We start from the raw sequence: 16048 nt of genomic DNA on the forward strand, positions 1-16048 counted from the left end.
CACAGGATCTCCCAGTACTGAACCTCTCCTAAAATTCTCCCCACCCCTACAAGTATCTGAAAAGGAAACGAAAGAAAATAATTTTCCCTAAAGAATTTTTCCCTTCTCATTTACTTCTTTTAAATAATAAACCTCAATTGTTGGCAGAGGTTTCTAGGAGTTAAAGGAATATCAATAAAGTTTAAGCCAAATGAGATTTATAACTAGAATATAGATACTACTGGGTGTTAAAGAATAGAATGAAGCCAAGTCCACATATGTACGTACAGACACAACAGCACACAGCCATCCGTCAAGCTATACCCGGTGTCTAACGCCTCTGGCTGAATCTCTGTTCCCCAGCAGAGCAGACTAAGCTCCTTTAGGGCAGGAACCACATCTGGTCAGCTCTGGATTTCCCCAACACATAATACACTCTTCACTCAAAGGGCCACTTATAGGCTCTGTAACCACCTAGAGGGATGGGATGGGGAGGGAGGTTCAAGAGGGAGGGGACTTAAATATAACTATGGTTGATTCATGTTGATGTTTGGCAGAAACCAACACAACACTGTAAAGCAACTATCCTTCAATTTAAAATTAAAAAAACAATTTTAAAGGACCACTCATAGAGTGTGCTGAATCCAAATGAGAAAACCAGTTTTTAAAAAAGTTAACGATTGCTAACGTGTCACCTGAACCCACGTGTTTAAACATGGCTATTCTTACCCATTTTCCAGTTACACTACTGGGGGGTGGGGGTGGGGAGGGGAGATAAACTACTGAGGGTGGGGTGGGGAGTAAATTAAAGCAATGAATAGCACTAAAACCTCCAAGTCTACACCAAGGAAGAATCACACCATGTTTAGCCAGTGAAAAGGATTAGAATTTTTTCAATATTTTAATGAGAACACTTTCTCACCATCTTTAAATAGAAATGACTTCCACTTTTTACTCTGAAGCTGCTGGGCTGTTGCTGTCAGCACTTCTTCGCTTCCTGGTCCGTGGGGTTCAGAAGCCACCTCACAACCAGCTCGCCAGTGCTTTTCAGGCACGTGTTGGACATGTCCTCCTCTGTTGGGAGACCCTGGGGCAGCTTCAGGGGCTTGATTCTGTGACATGAGAGGATGCTGTTAGTGTCATATCAGGTAATATATTTTAAGAAACTACTAGAATAACAAATAACAAACCTTATCAAATGTTTAACCACTTTCAGCTTTGCATTCACGGAAGGGATATTCTTGTGAACTTGAGGAGTGTGTGCCTACAAACAAAGGAAACAACATTAGGGATCAATTTCAACAGTGCAGATGGTCCCACGTGTCAGGAAGAGGTTAAGGTGAAGTCTCCTTCTATCTAAATCAAACTTTCTAATATATTACATGAAATAATACGTTTAAACAAAAGAAATATTAAATAAGTAGGTTAAAAGTTTTAAAGGTGAAAAATTTACAGCAAATTTAAACAACACTAAAGATGACTAAAATAGGTACATACTTTTTGTAACCCAAGCATCTTTATTATATCTTTCTCCCAATATGGACGTCTTTTCGCACTTTTTATTCTGGTAACAATATGCAGTTTATGAGGCTGCTGTGGATCCCCACCGTATTTTTCATGATCTTCAGGTGAAGGCTGAAAAACCTAGAAAGAAGAACTACAAGTGATAAATTTTCAACATAGCTTCAATGTATCTCCCCACCTTTTTTTCTCTTAAAAAAAACAACAAACTTCAAACAACTACATAATGATTTCATATCTAATCATTCTACAATCCTCATCCTCAAATCGAACATTTCTACCAGTCCAACTACTCAGAAGAAATCGAAGGAGTTCATGCACTAAGAAAAACATCACACGGCCAGGGATTTCGTTTTGTTTTGATAAAGAACAAAGCAGGAGGAACCGGATGACAAATGCCAGGAGAAGGCACTGCACTGTAGTGGATGGGCCTTGAACCGCATCCCCTACCCCATTCAAGGAGCGGATAAATGTAAACTTACAGTAACACGTGAGTATTATCAAACAGAAGTGTGTACTGGGCTACATTCCCAAATAAGGATATATGTGTAACACTATTCATAATACAGAAACATTTAAAGGTCATATCCATATTCCTCAAGAGAACAGCTAAAAAATTATGATTATTGCATAGTCATAATTATTACATTCTAAATAAAACTAGTAATAATATAACTAAATCAGATGTGATGCAAATAAATTCCACTGTATTCTACTGGATTTAATGCTGCTTTTAAAATGAATAAGGCTTATCATTTACCATTTTTGTAGGTACTAACTTTGAAGGATGGTCACAATATACTCTTGAGCAAAAACAACCAAATTTCCACACCACAAAAAAACAAATTTCCACACCACTATGTGTAGTAGGATTCTGTGTTGCTTCATCTATACCATGATGGAAGTTCATGACATTGTACAGGAGACAGGGATCAAGACCATCCTCATGGAAAAGAAATGAAAACCAGCAAAATGGCTGTCTGGGGAGGCCTTACAAATAGCTGTGAAAAGAAGAGAAGCCAAAAGCAAAGGAGAAAAGGAAAGATATAAGCATCTGAAAGCAGAGTTCCAAAGAATAGCAAGAAGAGATAAGAAAGCCTTCCTCAGCGATCAATGCAAAGAAATAGAGGAAAACAATACAATGGGAAAGACTAGAGATCTCTTCAAGAAAATTAGAGATACCAAGGGAACATTTCATGCAAAGATGGGCTCGATAAAGGACAGAAATGGTATGGACCTAACAGAACCAGAAGATATTAAGAAGAGGTGGCAAGAATACACAGAAGAACTGTACAAAAAAGATCTTCATGACCAAGACAATCACGATGGTGTGATCACTCACCTAGAGCCAGACTTCCTGGAATGTGAAGTCAAGTGGGCCTTAGAAAGCATCACTAGGAACAAAGCTAGTGGAGGTGAAGAATTCCAGTGGAGCTATTTCAAATCCTGAAAGATGATGCTGTGAAAGTGCTGTACTCAATATGCCAGCAAATTGGGAAAACTCAGCAGTGGCCACAGGACTGGAAAAGGTCAGTTTTCATTCCAATCCCTAAGAAAGGCAATGCCAAAGAATGCTCAAACTACCGCACAGTTGCACTCATCACACATGCTAGTAAAGTAATGCTCAAAATTCTCCAAGCCAGGCTTCAGCAATACGTGAACCGTGAACTTCCAGATGTTCAAGCTGGTTTTAGAAAAGGCAGAGGAACTAGAGATCAAACTGCCAACATCCGCTGGATCATGGAAAAAGCAAGAGAGTGCCAGTAAAACATCTATTTCTGCTTTATTGACTATGCCAAAGCCTTTGACTGTGTGGATCACAATAAACTGTGGAAAATTCTGAGAGAGATGGGAATACCAGACCACCTGACCTGCCTCTTGAGAAATCTGTATGCAGGTCAGGAGGCAACAGTTAGAACTGGACATGGAACAACAGACTGGTTCCAGATAGGAAAAGGAGTATGTCAAGGCTGTATATTGTCACCCTGCTTATTTAACTTCTACTCAGAGGACATCATGAGAAACGCTGGGCTGGAAGAAGCACAAGCTGGAATCAAGATTGCCAGGAGAAATATCAATAACCTCAGATATGCAGATGACACCCTTATGGCAGAAAGTGAAGAAGAACTGAAAAGCCTCTTGATGAAAGTGAAAGTGGAGAGCGAAAAAGTTGGCTTAAAGCTCAACATTCAGAAAACGAAGATCATGGCATCCGGTCCCATCACTTCATGGGAAATAGATGGGGAAACAGTGGAAACAGTGTCAGACTTTTATTTTAGGGGGCTCCAAAATCACTGCAGATGGTGACTGCAGCCATGAAATTAAAAGACGCTTACTCCTTGGAAGAAAAGTTATAACCAACCTAGATAGCATGTTGAAAGGCAGAGACATTATTTTGCCAACAAAGGTCCGTCTAGTCAAGGCTATGGTTTTTCCAGTAGTCATGTATGGATGTGAGAGTTGGACTGTGAAGAAAGCTGAGTGCCGAAGAATTGATGCTTTTGAACTGTGGTGTTGGAGGAGACTCTGGAGAGTCCCTTGGACTGCAAGGAGATCCAACCAGTCCATTTTGAAGGAGATCAGCCCTGGGATTTCTTTGGAAGGAATGATGCTAAAGCTGAAACTCCAGTACTTTGGCCACCTCACGTGAAGAGTTGACCCATTATAAAAGACTCTGATGCTGGGAGGGATTGGGGGCAGGAGGAGACGGGGAACGACTGAGGATGAGATGGCTGGATGCCATCACCGACTGGAGGGACGTGAGTTTGCATGAACTCCGGGAGTTGGTGACGGACAGGGAGATCTGGCGTGCTGCAGTTCATGGGTCGCAGAGTCGGACATGGCTGAGCGAGTGAACTGAACTGATACCATGATGAGTGTGTACATATGATGTATTCTATAAATACTGATTCTAAGAATATGACCTTAAATTCTAAACATAAGTCTAACAATTCTATACATATGTGTGTGTGTTAGCCGTTCAGTCGTGTCTCACTCTCTGCTACCTCATGGACTATAGCCTATCAGGCTCCTCTGTCCATGGAATTCTCCAGGCAAGAATACTGGAGTGGGCAGGGGTTCTTCCTAACCCAGAGATCAAACCCAGCTCTCTGAATTGCAGGCAGATTCTTTACCACTGAGCCACCAGGGAACCCATATAAGTGTGTGTATACATGTATACACACACACATACACACACACACACCCTTAAATGTAGAAAGGTCTCAAAAACATTAGGTCGAGAGTCATACCTCTGGGGAAACAGACTGAGGAAGGACAAAAAAAGATGTTACTTTAATCACCAAGAATATTATTCAATCATTAACTTCTCCACGGAGGGATCAGGTTACATTGTAAATGATGAAAGCCGCCGGAGAAGCATTATAGCCAACATGATGCACATCTTTAAAAATACGTAAAAGAGAAGTACATGGAGGGTGTGCGCACTGGCTGTCTCCAAACAGGTGAGATGAAGGGTATTTTTTTAGAGCTTTTGATGAAATGTTGGTGAGAAGAATGGTGGCAGAAAGAGGATGGGGTAGGCGCATCAAAGAAAAGGAGAGATGACATGAAGAAACGGTGTGAGGAGTATGAAATATTCAGGAAAAGTCAGTGGTTCCATGAGAATAAGGCAGGAAAAAAAACATGAGAAGCAATGCAAGGGGAGTTAAACCAAGCTCAACTATGCTGAGTCTGTAGAAATTTCCAGAAGGCATATAAAGCTATTGGAGGTTTGAAACAATATGACATTTCAAAGACAGGTTCGGAAAGAAAACTCTTTCAAAAGAACTGGAGGTGGAGACTGATACAAAAAAACTCAGGAAGGACTTAAGGACATGGTTTAAGGGTCTGAATTACAGCAGCTGTAACAGAAAAGGACTGATCTGGGGACTTTGGCCAGTAAAATAGATGGATTTGTGGTAGGTGAGGGAGCAGATGGGGTTGAGATTGACTCAAAGGTTTTCAGTCTGTGAAATCAGACAGAGGATCAACTGCCATCACTAATACAAGTGATGTATTAGTAATACAACTAATACAAGCATGTTCTTTTAGTTTGGTTATTTGGAGGGAAATTAAGACAATGAGTTCAATTTTGGATAACTTGAAATACCTATGGGTTATCCAAGCAGCAAGGTTTAGAAATTATTTGAGAAAACAGGAATAAGTCTGGAAGATGGGCAACGGGCTACAGATAGATGTACACTTCAGAGTCATTTCTATGAGGCTGGAAAGTTTTCATACTCACTACAGCTGGCGATCAAAATCACTGCTTTCCACATTTTAAACAAATGTTAACATCTGTATCTATCCTTTTCTTCCAGAAGTTTACAGTCTAAGAAACATGGAAAGATATGACAATGTAGTTGCAGACCATGACTTGGAAAAAAAGAGAGTTCTGATAAAAGAACATCAAGCATGTTAAAGGTATCAAAATAATTGATGGTAATACTATTTTAGCTTTTAAACAATCAGTAGAGAATGGTGGTTGCCAGAGACTGGGGAAAGAAGGTATGAGGAGTTACTGTCTAATGGGAACAGAGTTGTTCCAATTTTGTAAGATGAAGAGTTCTGGAGAGGGATGGTTGTGACGGTCACACAATAATATGAAAGTACTTAATATCACTGAGAGAAAGTGTTAGTCGTTCAGCTGTGTCCAATTCTTTCCGACCTCCTAGACTGTAGCTCACCAGGCTCCTCTGTCCATGGAACTCTCCAAGAAAGAATACTAAAGTGGGTTGCCATTCCCTTCTCTGGGGGATCTTCCCCACCCAGGGACTGAACCAGGGTCTCCTGCATTGCAGGCAGATTCTTTACCACCTGAGCCACCAGGGAAGCCTATAGTATCACTGAAGTGTACACTTAAAAAAAGAGTTAAGATACTAAAGTTCATATCTTATGCATTTTACCATAACACTGAAAATTTGGAGAAAACAAAACAAAAATCTACTAAGGGCTTAGCCAGAGTTTTTCGAAAGAATGATAGGTACACACAAGTTTAGCAGAGAAGATCCAAATTATTAACAGTTGATAGAGAGTGAAAACCAAGAGCCACAGGGACAGTCTGAGCAGGAGGAAGACAGTTTGTTTTCTCAGGACAACGGTGATATGAAAACACAAAATATTAAGGGAAAAAACCATAATCAGGAATAAACAGGTTCTGAGATGATAAAAAATCCACTACTTAAAAGGCCAGTAACACAATTTTATTTTTAATAATTATTTACCTAAATCACACTATGTTTAAAACTCTACCCTTCTACCTATATCGACAAATAATTTAACGTGAAAGTTTCCAATATTGCAAAACCCAGTGCCTTTCAAAACACAACATGTTTTTCAAAAACAGTAACAGGAAAACAAAACCTTGTTCTTACTTCATCTGGAATTCTTGACCTCGTAAATTTGTGACGAATCCAGTCTGTACAAACAAGAGGTTCCACACCTTTTGTTGCCGTCTAAAATATGACATAAAACATTTGATTTTTAGCACTCTATCTAGTGCAGAAATCCGAACCTACTATTTTTAGGTGATGAAAGTCTACTCTTTTTGTTCTCGTGTTAATTGCTCAGTCTTGTCTGACTCTTTGCAGCCCCCTGGACTCTAGCTTGCCAGGTTCCTCTGTCCATGGAGTTCTCCAGGCAAGAATATTGGAGTGGGTTGCCATTTCCTTCTCCAGGGGATCTTCCCAATGCAGGGATCGAACCTGGGTCTCCTGCATTGCAGGCAGATTCTTTACTGTCTGAGCCATCAGGGAAGCCCTATTCTTACCTAACCTGTAATTATTAAACATTTATCTCAACCACCTAGCTGAATGAATACATCTTATCTTACCACTAACATTAAATATTAATATAAACATTTAAGCCAGCAATTGGCAATAATTTTCTGTAAAGGAGTAGACAATAAATATTTCCAGCTCTGGGCTACATGGTTCCCAGAGCCAAGTCTCAGCTCTGTCGCCGCAGGACCAAAGCAGCCATCAACAATATGTAAACAAATCGTTGTGGCTATGTTCTAATAAAACTTTTTCAAAAACAGATGGTTGGCTGAACCTGGCCTGTAGGTTATAGTTCATCAATGCGATCAAGACAACATACGGTAATTTACCCTTCAACAACACAATGTAAAAGAAAGTCAAAGTGAGTTTCCAGTTTTCTTTCTAGTCCCAACAGTGCCATCAACTCTGGGTTCCTGTCTCCTGTTCTCTTTCTACAAGCCTGCAGTAGTATTTCTCCCGGGCTGCAAAAGAAAAAGGATTCACTGCCAATCCTTCATACCAGGGAACTCCTCTGGGTAGGCGGTAATCCTCCTCTCTATGCCTTCCCTGGACAGCAGAGAGCACTGGGAGAAGCAGCAGGAGGGAATGGGGGTGGGGGGAGGGGGGAAGTGATGGACACAGGCTCTGATCCACCAGGAAATAATACTGACCACTCAAGAGTAATCTGAGGCTAAGGTAAGACTCTCAGCACCTGACATTATTATCACCTAATTGCAGGTCCTACCTGGACTCTGGCCCTCATGAGTAGACTAGGCTACACCACTCCAATTTCTAAAAGACTAGAAGAAAACACACGGAAGTACAAACATAAATGATCTCTGAGAAATTGTTTCTTTTCTTTCTACTTTTCTACATTTTTCTAATTTTCTAAGATTGAAAATGGACTCTTTTTAAAATTGAAGGGAAAAAAATCTAAAAAGATTAAGGTGAACAAAGGGGAATCAACACTAGTCATTTTTTACCAGCATGTTCTCCAGGAAAAGGTCTTTTGTGATTTCAATTCTTTAGGAATAAAACAGCAAATAAACCAAATAAAATCAACTCTCAACATTAAAAAAAAGAAAAAATATATAAAGAAACTTAAAAATGTAACTTGCCTGTATGTTTTAATTAGAAAAGAGATTAAAAGTTCTTAAGGAATAGAAAAGCAAGACAACTGGAAAAGATAATTACTGAAAAGAAACACTTACTTGTAGTCTCCCTGGGGGCCTCTGAACTATTGAGCGCAAAATCCCTGCCATGGATGTGATGGGTGTTCTCCTTAGAGGCTATGAGAAGTGAAAAATAGATCTGTGGGTCACGTATGTTTTGGAAACAGATAGCTCTACCATTTCTGTAGTAACAAAAAGCTGAGCAAATTGAAAAACTGAATGAAGTTTAACAGTACAATCTTGGTTGTTTTAATACAATAAAGACAAGAATTAAGTTATAATAAATGTTTTAGTCAGAGTTCAAGAAAACCATAAGCAGTAATTATACATTAACCATGTACCATTTTCACCAAAGAGTTAAACCCTAAGTTGATTTCAACAACAAAAATGGGCAGTGGAGGTTCAGTTCAGTTCAGTCACTCAGTTGTGTCCGACTCTTTGCAATCCCATGAATCGCAGCACGTCAGGCCTCCCTGTCCATCACTAACTCCTGGAGTTCACTCAGACTCACGTCCATCGAGTCAGTGATGCCATCCAGCCATCTCATCCTCTGTCGTCCCCTTTTCCTCCTGCCCTTAATCCCTCCCAGCATCAGAGTCTTTTATAATGGGTCAACTCTTCGCATGAGGTGGCCAAAGTACTGGAGTTTCAGCTTTAGCATCATTCCTTCCAAAGAAATCCCAGGGCTGATCTCCTTCAGAATGGACTGGTTGGATCTCCTTGCAGTCCAAGGGACTCTCCAGAGTCTTCTCCAACACCACAGTTCAAAACCATCAATTCTTCAGCGCTCAGCTTTCTTCACAGTCCAACTCTCACATCCATACATGACTACTGGAAAAACCATAGCCTTGACTAGACGGACCTTTGTTGGCAAAGTAATGTCTCTGCTTTTCAACATGCTATCTAGGTTGGTCATAACTTTTCTTCCAAGGAGTAAGCGTCTTTTAATTTCATGGCTGCAGTCACCATCTGCAGTGATTTTGGAGCCCCCTAAAATAAAAGTCTGACACTGTTTCCCCATCTATTTCCCATGAAGTGATGGGACCAGATGCCATGATCTTAGTTTTCTGAATGTTGAGCTTTAAGCCAACTTTTTCGCTCTCCACTTTCACTTTCATCAAGAGGCTTTTCAGTTCTTCTTCACTTTCTGCCATAAGAGTGGTGTCATCTGCATATCTGAGGTTATTGATATTTGTCCCGGCAATCTTGATTCCAGCTTGTGCTTCTTCCAGCCCAGCGTTTCTCATGATGTCCTCTGCACAGAAGTTAAATAAGCAGGGTGGCAATATACAGCCTTGACGTACTCCTTTTCCTATTTGGAACCAGTCTGTTGTTCCATGTCCAGTTCTAACTGTTGCCTCCTGACCTGCATACAGATTTCTCAAGAGGCAGGTCAGGTGGTCTGGTATTCCCATCTCTTTCAGAATTTTCCACAGTTTATTGTGATCCACATAGTCAAAGGCTTTGGCATAGTCAATAAAGCAGAAATAGATGTTTTTCTCGAACTCTCTTGCTTTTTGAATGATCCAGCAGATGTTGGCAATTTTATCTCTAGTTCCTCTGCCTTTTCTAAAACCAGCTTGAACATCTGGAAGTTCACAGTTCACGTATTGCTGAAGCCTGGCTTGGAGAATTTTGAGCATTACTTTACTAGCGTGTGTGATGAGTGCAACTGTGCGGTAGTTTGAGCATTCTTTGGCATTGCCTTTCTTTGGGATTGGAATGAAAACTGACATTTTCCATGGCAAGAATACAAAGAACTGTACAAAAGAGATCTTCATGACCAAGATAATCATGATGGTGTGATCACTCACCTAGAGCCAGACATCCTGGAATGTGAAGTCAAGTGGACCTTAGAAAGCATCACTACGAACAAAGCTAGTGGAGGTGATGGAATTCCAGTTGAGCTATTTCAGTGGAGGTTCAGTTCAGTTCAGTCACTCAGTCGTGTCCGACTCTTTGCAACCCCATGAATCGCAGCACGCCAGGCCTTCCTGCCCATCACCAACTCCCGGAGTTCACTCAGATTCACGTCCATCGAGTCAGTGATGCCATCCAGCCATCTCATCCTCTGTCGTCCCCTTTTCCTCCTGCCCCCAATCCCTCCCAGCATCAAAGTCTTTTCCAATGGGTCAACTCTTCGCATGAGTTGGCCAAAATACTGGAGTATCAGCTTTAGCAGCCTTCCTTCCAAAGAAATCCCAGGGCTGATCTCCTTCAGAATGGACTGGTTGGATCTCCTTGCAGTCCAAGGGACTCTCAAGAGTCTTCTCCAACACCACACTTCAAAAGCATCAATTCTTCAGTGCTCAGCTTTCTTCACAGTCCAACTCTCACATCCATACGTGACCACTGGGAATCTTCAACAGGGAGGGCAGATGAAGAATGCTTTCCTCTAGTACCACAATAAAAGAAAGAGCTGGAAAGGGCTGAAGAAATCCCAACCCCTAATTGGAACTGATGACCTTCTTACTTTATTTATATGGAAAATGAATCCCAGAGAGTTCAGTCATTTTACCCAAGAGCCTCCAGCTTTTAAGAGAGTTATGGTCTGGAACATAATTCTTCTATCACATTTTCATTAAATCCTAATACCCTTCTGTTAAGAACAGTAGGATGCTCTTTTTTGCTTATTTGCATTTTAAACTATTCTTAATGAACATGCATTGTTTTTATAAAGTAAAAGTCACATTTATTTAGACACAGAACAATTATAGCCTACTATACTGACTTAAGGGCTTCCCTCGTGGCTCAAAGGGCAAAGAATCTACGTGCAATACAGGAGACCTGGGTTTGACCCCTGGGCTGGGAAGATACCCTGGGGAAGGAAATGGCTACCCACTCCAGTATTCTTCCCTGGAGAATTCCATGGACAGAGGAGCCTGGTGAGCTAAAGTCCATGGGGTCACAAAGAGTCGGACATGACTGAGTGACTGACTAACACACACACACACACACACACACACACACACACACACACACACTGACTTAAACGGAATGTAGAAAGATTAAGTTCATGAACTACATGCATTAATATATTTTGGATATGTGACTTAATTCATATGTTTCAATTCCCTCCCTGCCCCCACACTCCAAGATCAGAAAGAAAACAACACCTATCTTGCAAATGAATTATTCTAAAAACATCTAAAACAGTACTTGGCACATAAGTAGCCCTTAATAGATGGTAACTTATACTATTATAAGATCATTAAGTTATTACAAAGCTATAATAAGAGTACCCTAACATGCCAAAATAAGGTAAGTGCTGTATTTCAGTGTCTACCAGATTCTGGCTCACTCAAGCTCTGCAGTTTTTCCTGTGGTGTGGAAAAAGCAATGAAGTTGGGGAATCAATGCAAGATGTCCCCCTAAAAGGGCCTGACTTCAGAAAAATTATCAGCAACTGAACCAGTATTTCAAAATTCTATATCAGTTTTAGAAGAGCTAACTACTATATTCTTAGTGCCCCCAAAGCAAAAATTTTGCTTTATTCATATTCTATACCTGTGGCATCTAGCATACTATCTGATAGACAGCAGGCACCCAGTGTTTGTTGATGCATGTCTGAATTAATTAATGGGTTACATCCATGGTCCACTCCACCGAGCATTCAGAAGTAAATCAGAATTTCATAACAGTCATTCAGATTTTATACTTCAAGCATTACAATACAGCATAGCACTTGCTACTTCAAATTATCCAGTTTGCTTGGCTGGCTGTTTAGATCCTTTGTATCAAGGCTTCTTTAGAAGAGATGCTTAATCCGCCAGCCCTCCAATCAAACAATCTAAATTATTTTCCCTACCATACTTCTTCCTCCAAAGTTAAGCATTTTCTTAGGTACTAACAAAGATAGGTACCTAAGCACAAAGTCAGGTACTAATCCAATTTATTTAGCTTCGCTCTTTGTTAAATCTTTCTCTTATCATTTAGATTCCAAGCAAAGCCTCCTAATTTGCCTTCCTGCTTGTATTCTAATTCCCCCAAGGTCTTTTCCCCACAGCAGCAATCATCTCACTAAATCTGAAATCAGGTAATACCAACACCTCTGCTCAAAACCTTCCAAAGAGCCAGGTTTCTCATTGTTAGAGTAGGTGGTTACATGCAAGCCAGAGAGGAAGGGTAGAATATCTATGTCATCTGATGACACAGGATTAGTGGTGGAACTAATATTTAGCTAAATAAAGATGTGATAGATATAGAAATAAATATAGATACATATACATACATGGGTTGGCCCTCTTAGCTGAGAGGACCTAAAAACAATGGCATCCCAATAGGGATGAGGACACCCAGTGCTAAGATCTTGGTTCCTAATAGCATTCTCTGATAAAGAGCCAGGACTCCTTGGAGAAAAGGCTGATTACATGGCTGTAGCAAGGAATATATAAAGAATATATAAAGATAAGTCTGGAGCATCTTGTAGTGCTAGAAAGGAACTACTCAAAAGAGTCAAAAATGACGGGGGTATGTCAAAGGGACGAGAACCCAACTGAAAGAGCTCCCAGTGGCTACAGCTGAAATAATATGAGCAACAAGGTAAGTAATACAGTACTGGTATATAACCCAAAACATAAACTAACCATGAATCCATACTGATATAAACAGATGAATAATGAGAGAAAGGAAAAAAAAAAACCTCTCTTACAGAAGAATTTCAAATAATTTATGTAGATACTCCCCTCTCAAAGAGGCGGAGAAAAGCTGTCAACACTTAAGCATGGGGTATGCTTAAAGACTTTCTGCCAGAGTCAGGAAAGAAGTCGGGGTGGGCGGGGAGGAGGGAATAATGTTACACTAGAGAAATCTAACCAACGCTACATCTTCAAAGTGATCAGAATTAACATCAACTGTGATAAAAGCCAAGCTAATAGCATACGGAATGAGAGAATGAGAACAGCACTTCACCTCTAGGTCTTCCTTCCAAAAACCCCTTTCATCACTCTAACAGAAAAATATCAGACAGACTCCAATTGAAGGACATTGTACACAATACTTGACCAGTATTTCCTCAAATACCTGACTGCCTCAAACTGTCACGGTCATCAAAACCAAGGTAAGTCTGAGAAACTGTCATAGTCAAGAGGAACACTTGACAACTAAACATAATGTCGTATTTTGGATGGAATTTTGAAAGAGCAAAAGGACATCAGGTAAAAACTAAAAAAATCTGAATGAAGTATGACCTTTAGTTAACAATGTATTCATATTGGCTTATCAATTATAACAAATACACCACATTAACGTATGATGCTAATAAAGGGAAATTTTGTGTGGGCAGGGTATATAGGAAATATTAATATCTGCATAACTTTTCTGTAAATCTAAAATTACTCCAAAATTAAAGTTTATTTATTTCTAGACTGAAAACTTCTAACTTAACACCTTTTCATTTTAGAGTGGCGGCCAGTCCTTACCTTTCCAGCCTGAGGATTTCATCTCCAATTATTCTCTTGCTCAGTTGCTATACACATCCGCTGCAAGAAAGCCCTGTACCCTGCCAGGCAGGCATACTCCCCTGACTATTCCCTCTCCTGGAATGTCCCTGATATCCAAATAGTTAATTCTCTCACATCCTTCAATTTCTGGCTCCAATCTCATCTTCTCAATGAGGTCTACCCTGATTCCATTATTTAACATTTTGACCCAGAGGACAATTGTCAGCACTCCCAATGTCTTTTACTCTATTTGACTTTCTTTCCATAGCACTTCACATCTTCTAACATAATTTAATTACTTGTTAGATTTGTCATTTACTGTCTGTTTCCACCCAATAGCATGTGAGTTCCACAAGGACAAAGATTTTAAAATTTTGTTTTTGATTTGCTCTGTCTATTCACAGATATATTGCAAGCATCTACCTAAGCAGCACAGCCTTGTAGCAGCCACTCAATCAATTTTCGCTGAATGAAGTTTCACTTCCAGACTTCAGAAGGTGTGACAGTCAAAAGTCATTAACTTTTAATAAAGTAAAAGTTGTTCTTAATAATTAGGCACATAACTCTTGGACCTTGAAGCAATGATACTGTCTTTCACTGTACAACTACCTTTCTCTTGGACAGATAAAAGGCCAGGGAAATAAATGCAGGGCTTCCCAGGTGGTGCAGAGGTAAAGAATCCGCCAGCCAATGCAGGAGAGGCAAGAGATGTGGGTGCGATCCCTGGGTCAGGAAGATCCCTTGGAGCAGTAGGAAATGGCAATTCACTCCAGTATTCTTGCCTGGAAAATCCAATGGACAGCAGCTATTGAGCTACAGTCCATGGGGTCACAAAGAGTTGGACAAGCCTGAGCACACACACACACTTGAGGAGTATGATCCCACTTCCATCCCATTAAAAAGAGAGAGCGCTGTCTGTGAAACTCTAGAAGCCTATCAGAGAGACGTTAGCATATCTGGGGAGAGAAGGGCAGGCTACCAGAGCTATTTTCCCTAACTTCCACCCCTGATATTGTCTGATAGGTCTGCTGCTGTTGTTCTTTTACAATGACCGTACATGTAACTGTTCTTAAAAAGAGAAAACTAATTCCTTTTCTAAAGAGGCAAGGTACATGGGATTTTCCAGGCAATAGTACTGGAGTGGATTGCCATTTCCTTCTCCAGGGGATCTTCCCAACCCAGGGACCGAACCTGGGTCTCCTGCATTGTAGACAGATACTTTACCATCTGAGCCACCAGGGAAGTCCAGAGGCAAGACATCTATTTAATAGTAAATGGGGGTCGGGAAGGAACACAGAACGTAGAACCTCCCTTTGAGCAAACTGACATCTCTGAGGGCAAGAAATGCCTCTTTTTTGAACTCTAATGCCTACTAGGCAGCCCTCTTGGGAAAATACAAAACAAGTAGCTTTGAGTAGGTAGCGATCAAGACACGGTTGCAAAATCACGACTTTCGGTAAAACGGTAATTTTTTTTTTTTTTTTTTTTTGGCTGAATCCCACAGCAAGCGGGACCTTAAGTTTCTCTACCAGGGATAGAACCCACGCCTCCTCCAGCACAAGCGCGGAGTCTTAACCACGGGACCTCAGGGAAATCCCAAAAGGTAAAATAAGCCAACTCCGGAGGGTTTGCGTTCTAAAATGCAGCAATTTTAAAATTATACAATTTTGTGTCACTATTAACAATTCGTTAGGCTGACCCCAGCAGAAAGCCAAAGTTACGAGTAAAACAGAAGCACAGAAAATGCTAAAACACCCTTTCCCGCCAGACTGCCCGGCCGGGGACGCTCAGTCCTCGAGCTCCAGGAGGCGGGGCTCCTCAGGCCGCATCCCGGGAACCCTCAAACCGGGAGACGGGATCCAGCCGGTAAGCGGCTTTTCGGGAGACCAAGGGCCAACCCTGGACGCAGGCCCATACAGCTTACTGTGACTCGTAAACCCAGAACTGAATAGACAAAATCAATCCTCATCCGCATAAGGTTCACAGATACATGCTCCTAGCAAAAATGCAATACCTTCAGCCACTCATTCCCCACTCACCAGCAGTTGCTAGAAGTCTCTCAGCCTTAAGTTAACCACCGAGGAGAACAGGAGCCGAGGAAGGACCCAGAGTGCCACACTCAAACTCGGCCGTAACAGTGCATACACAGTGCAGCACTTTAGTTCCAGACGACTCC

General features: G+C 40.9%; 1 protein-coding gene across 1 annotated transcript; it reads right to left on the reverse strand.

The window, feature by feature from the left end:
- Nucleotides 1-914: 914 nt before the first annotated feature.
- MRPL30 (mitochondrial ribosomal protein L30) lies at nucleotides 915-16027 on the reverse strand. The gene is made up of 6 exons (XM_068984055.1): nucleotides 15912-16027; nucleotides 8471-8548; nucleotides 6876-6956; nucleotides 1477-1623; nucleotides 1170-1243; nucleotides 915-1091 (listed from the first exon to the last, which is right to left on the reverse strand). Exons 2-6 carry the CDS (start codon nucleotides 8519-8521, stop codon nucleotides 959-961), a joined length of 486 nt encoding a protein of 161 aa, XP_068840156.1. The 5' UTR covers nucleotides 8522-8548; nucleotides 15912-16027; the 3' UTR covers nucleotides 915-958.
- Between the last annotated feature and the right edge of the window lie 21 nt (nucleotides 16028-16048).

The sequence above is a fragment of the Capricornis sumatraensis genome, chromosome 1, assembly GCF_032405125.1.
Source record: "Capricornis sumatraensis isolate serow.1 chromosome 1, serow.2, whole genome shotgun sequence".
In the NCBI taxonomy this organism is placed as follows: domain Eukaryota; kingdom Metazoa; phylum Chordata; class Mammalia; order Artiodactyla; family Bovidae; genus Capricornis; species Capricornis sumatraensis.

Excerpts from the sequence above, each read along its gene's own strand:
- MRPL30 (XM_068984055.1), bottom strand. The coding sequence starts at position 8,521 with ATGGCAGGGATTTTGCGCTCAATAGTTCAGAGGCCCCCAGGGAGACTA. Across the intron at positions 1,244-1,476 it reads AGATGCTTGGGTTACAAAAA|GCACACACTCCTCAAGTTCA; the intron begins GTATGTACCTAT and ends CTTTGTTTGTAG. Across the intron at positions 1,092-1,169 it reads GTGGTTAAACATTTGATAAG|AATCAAGCCCCTGAAGCTGC; the intron begins GTTTGTTATTTG and ends CTCATGTCACAG.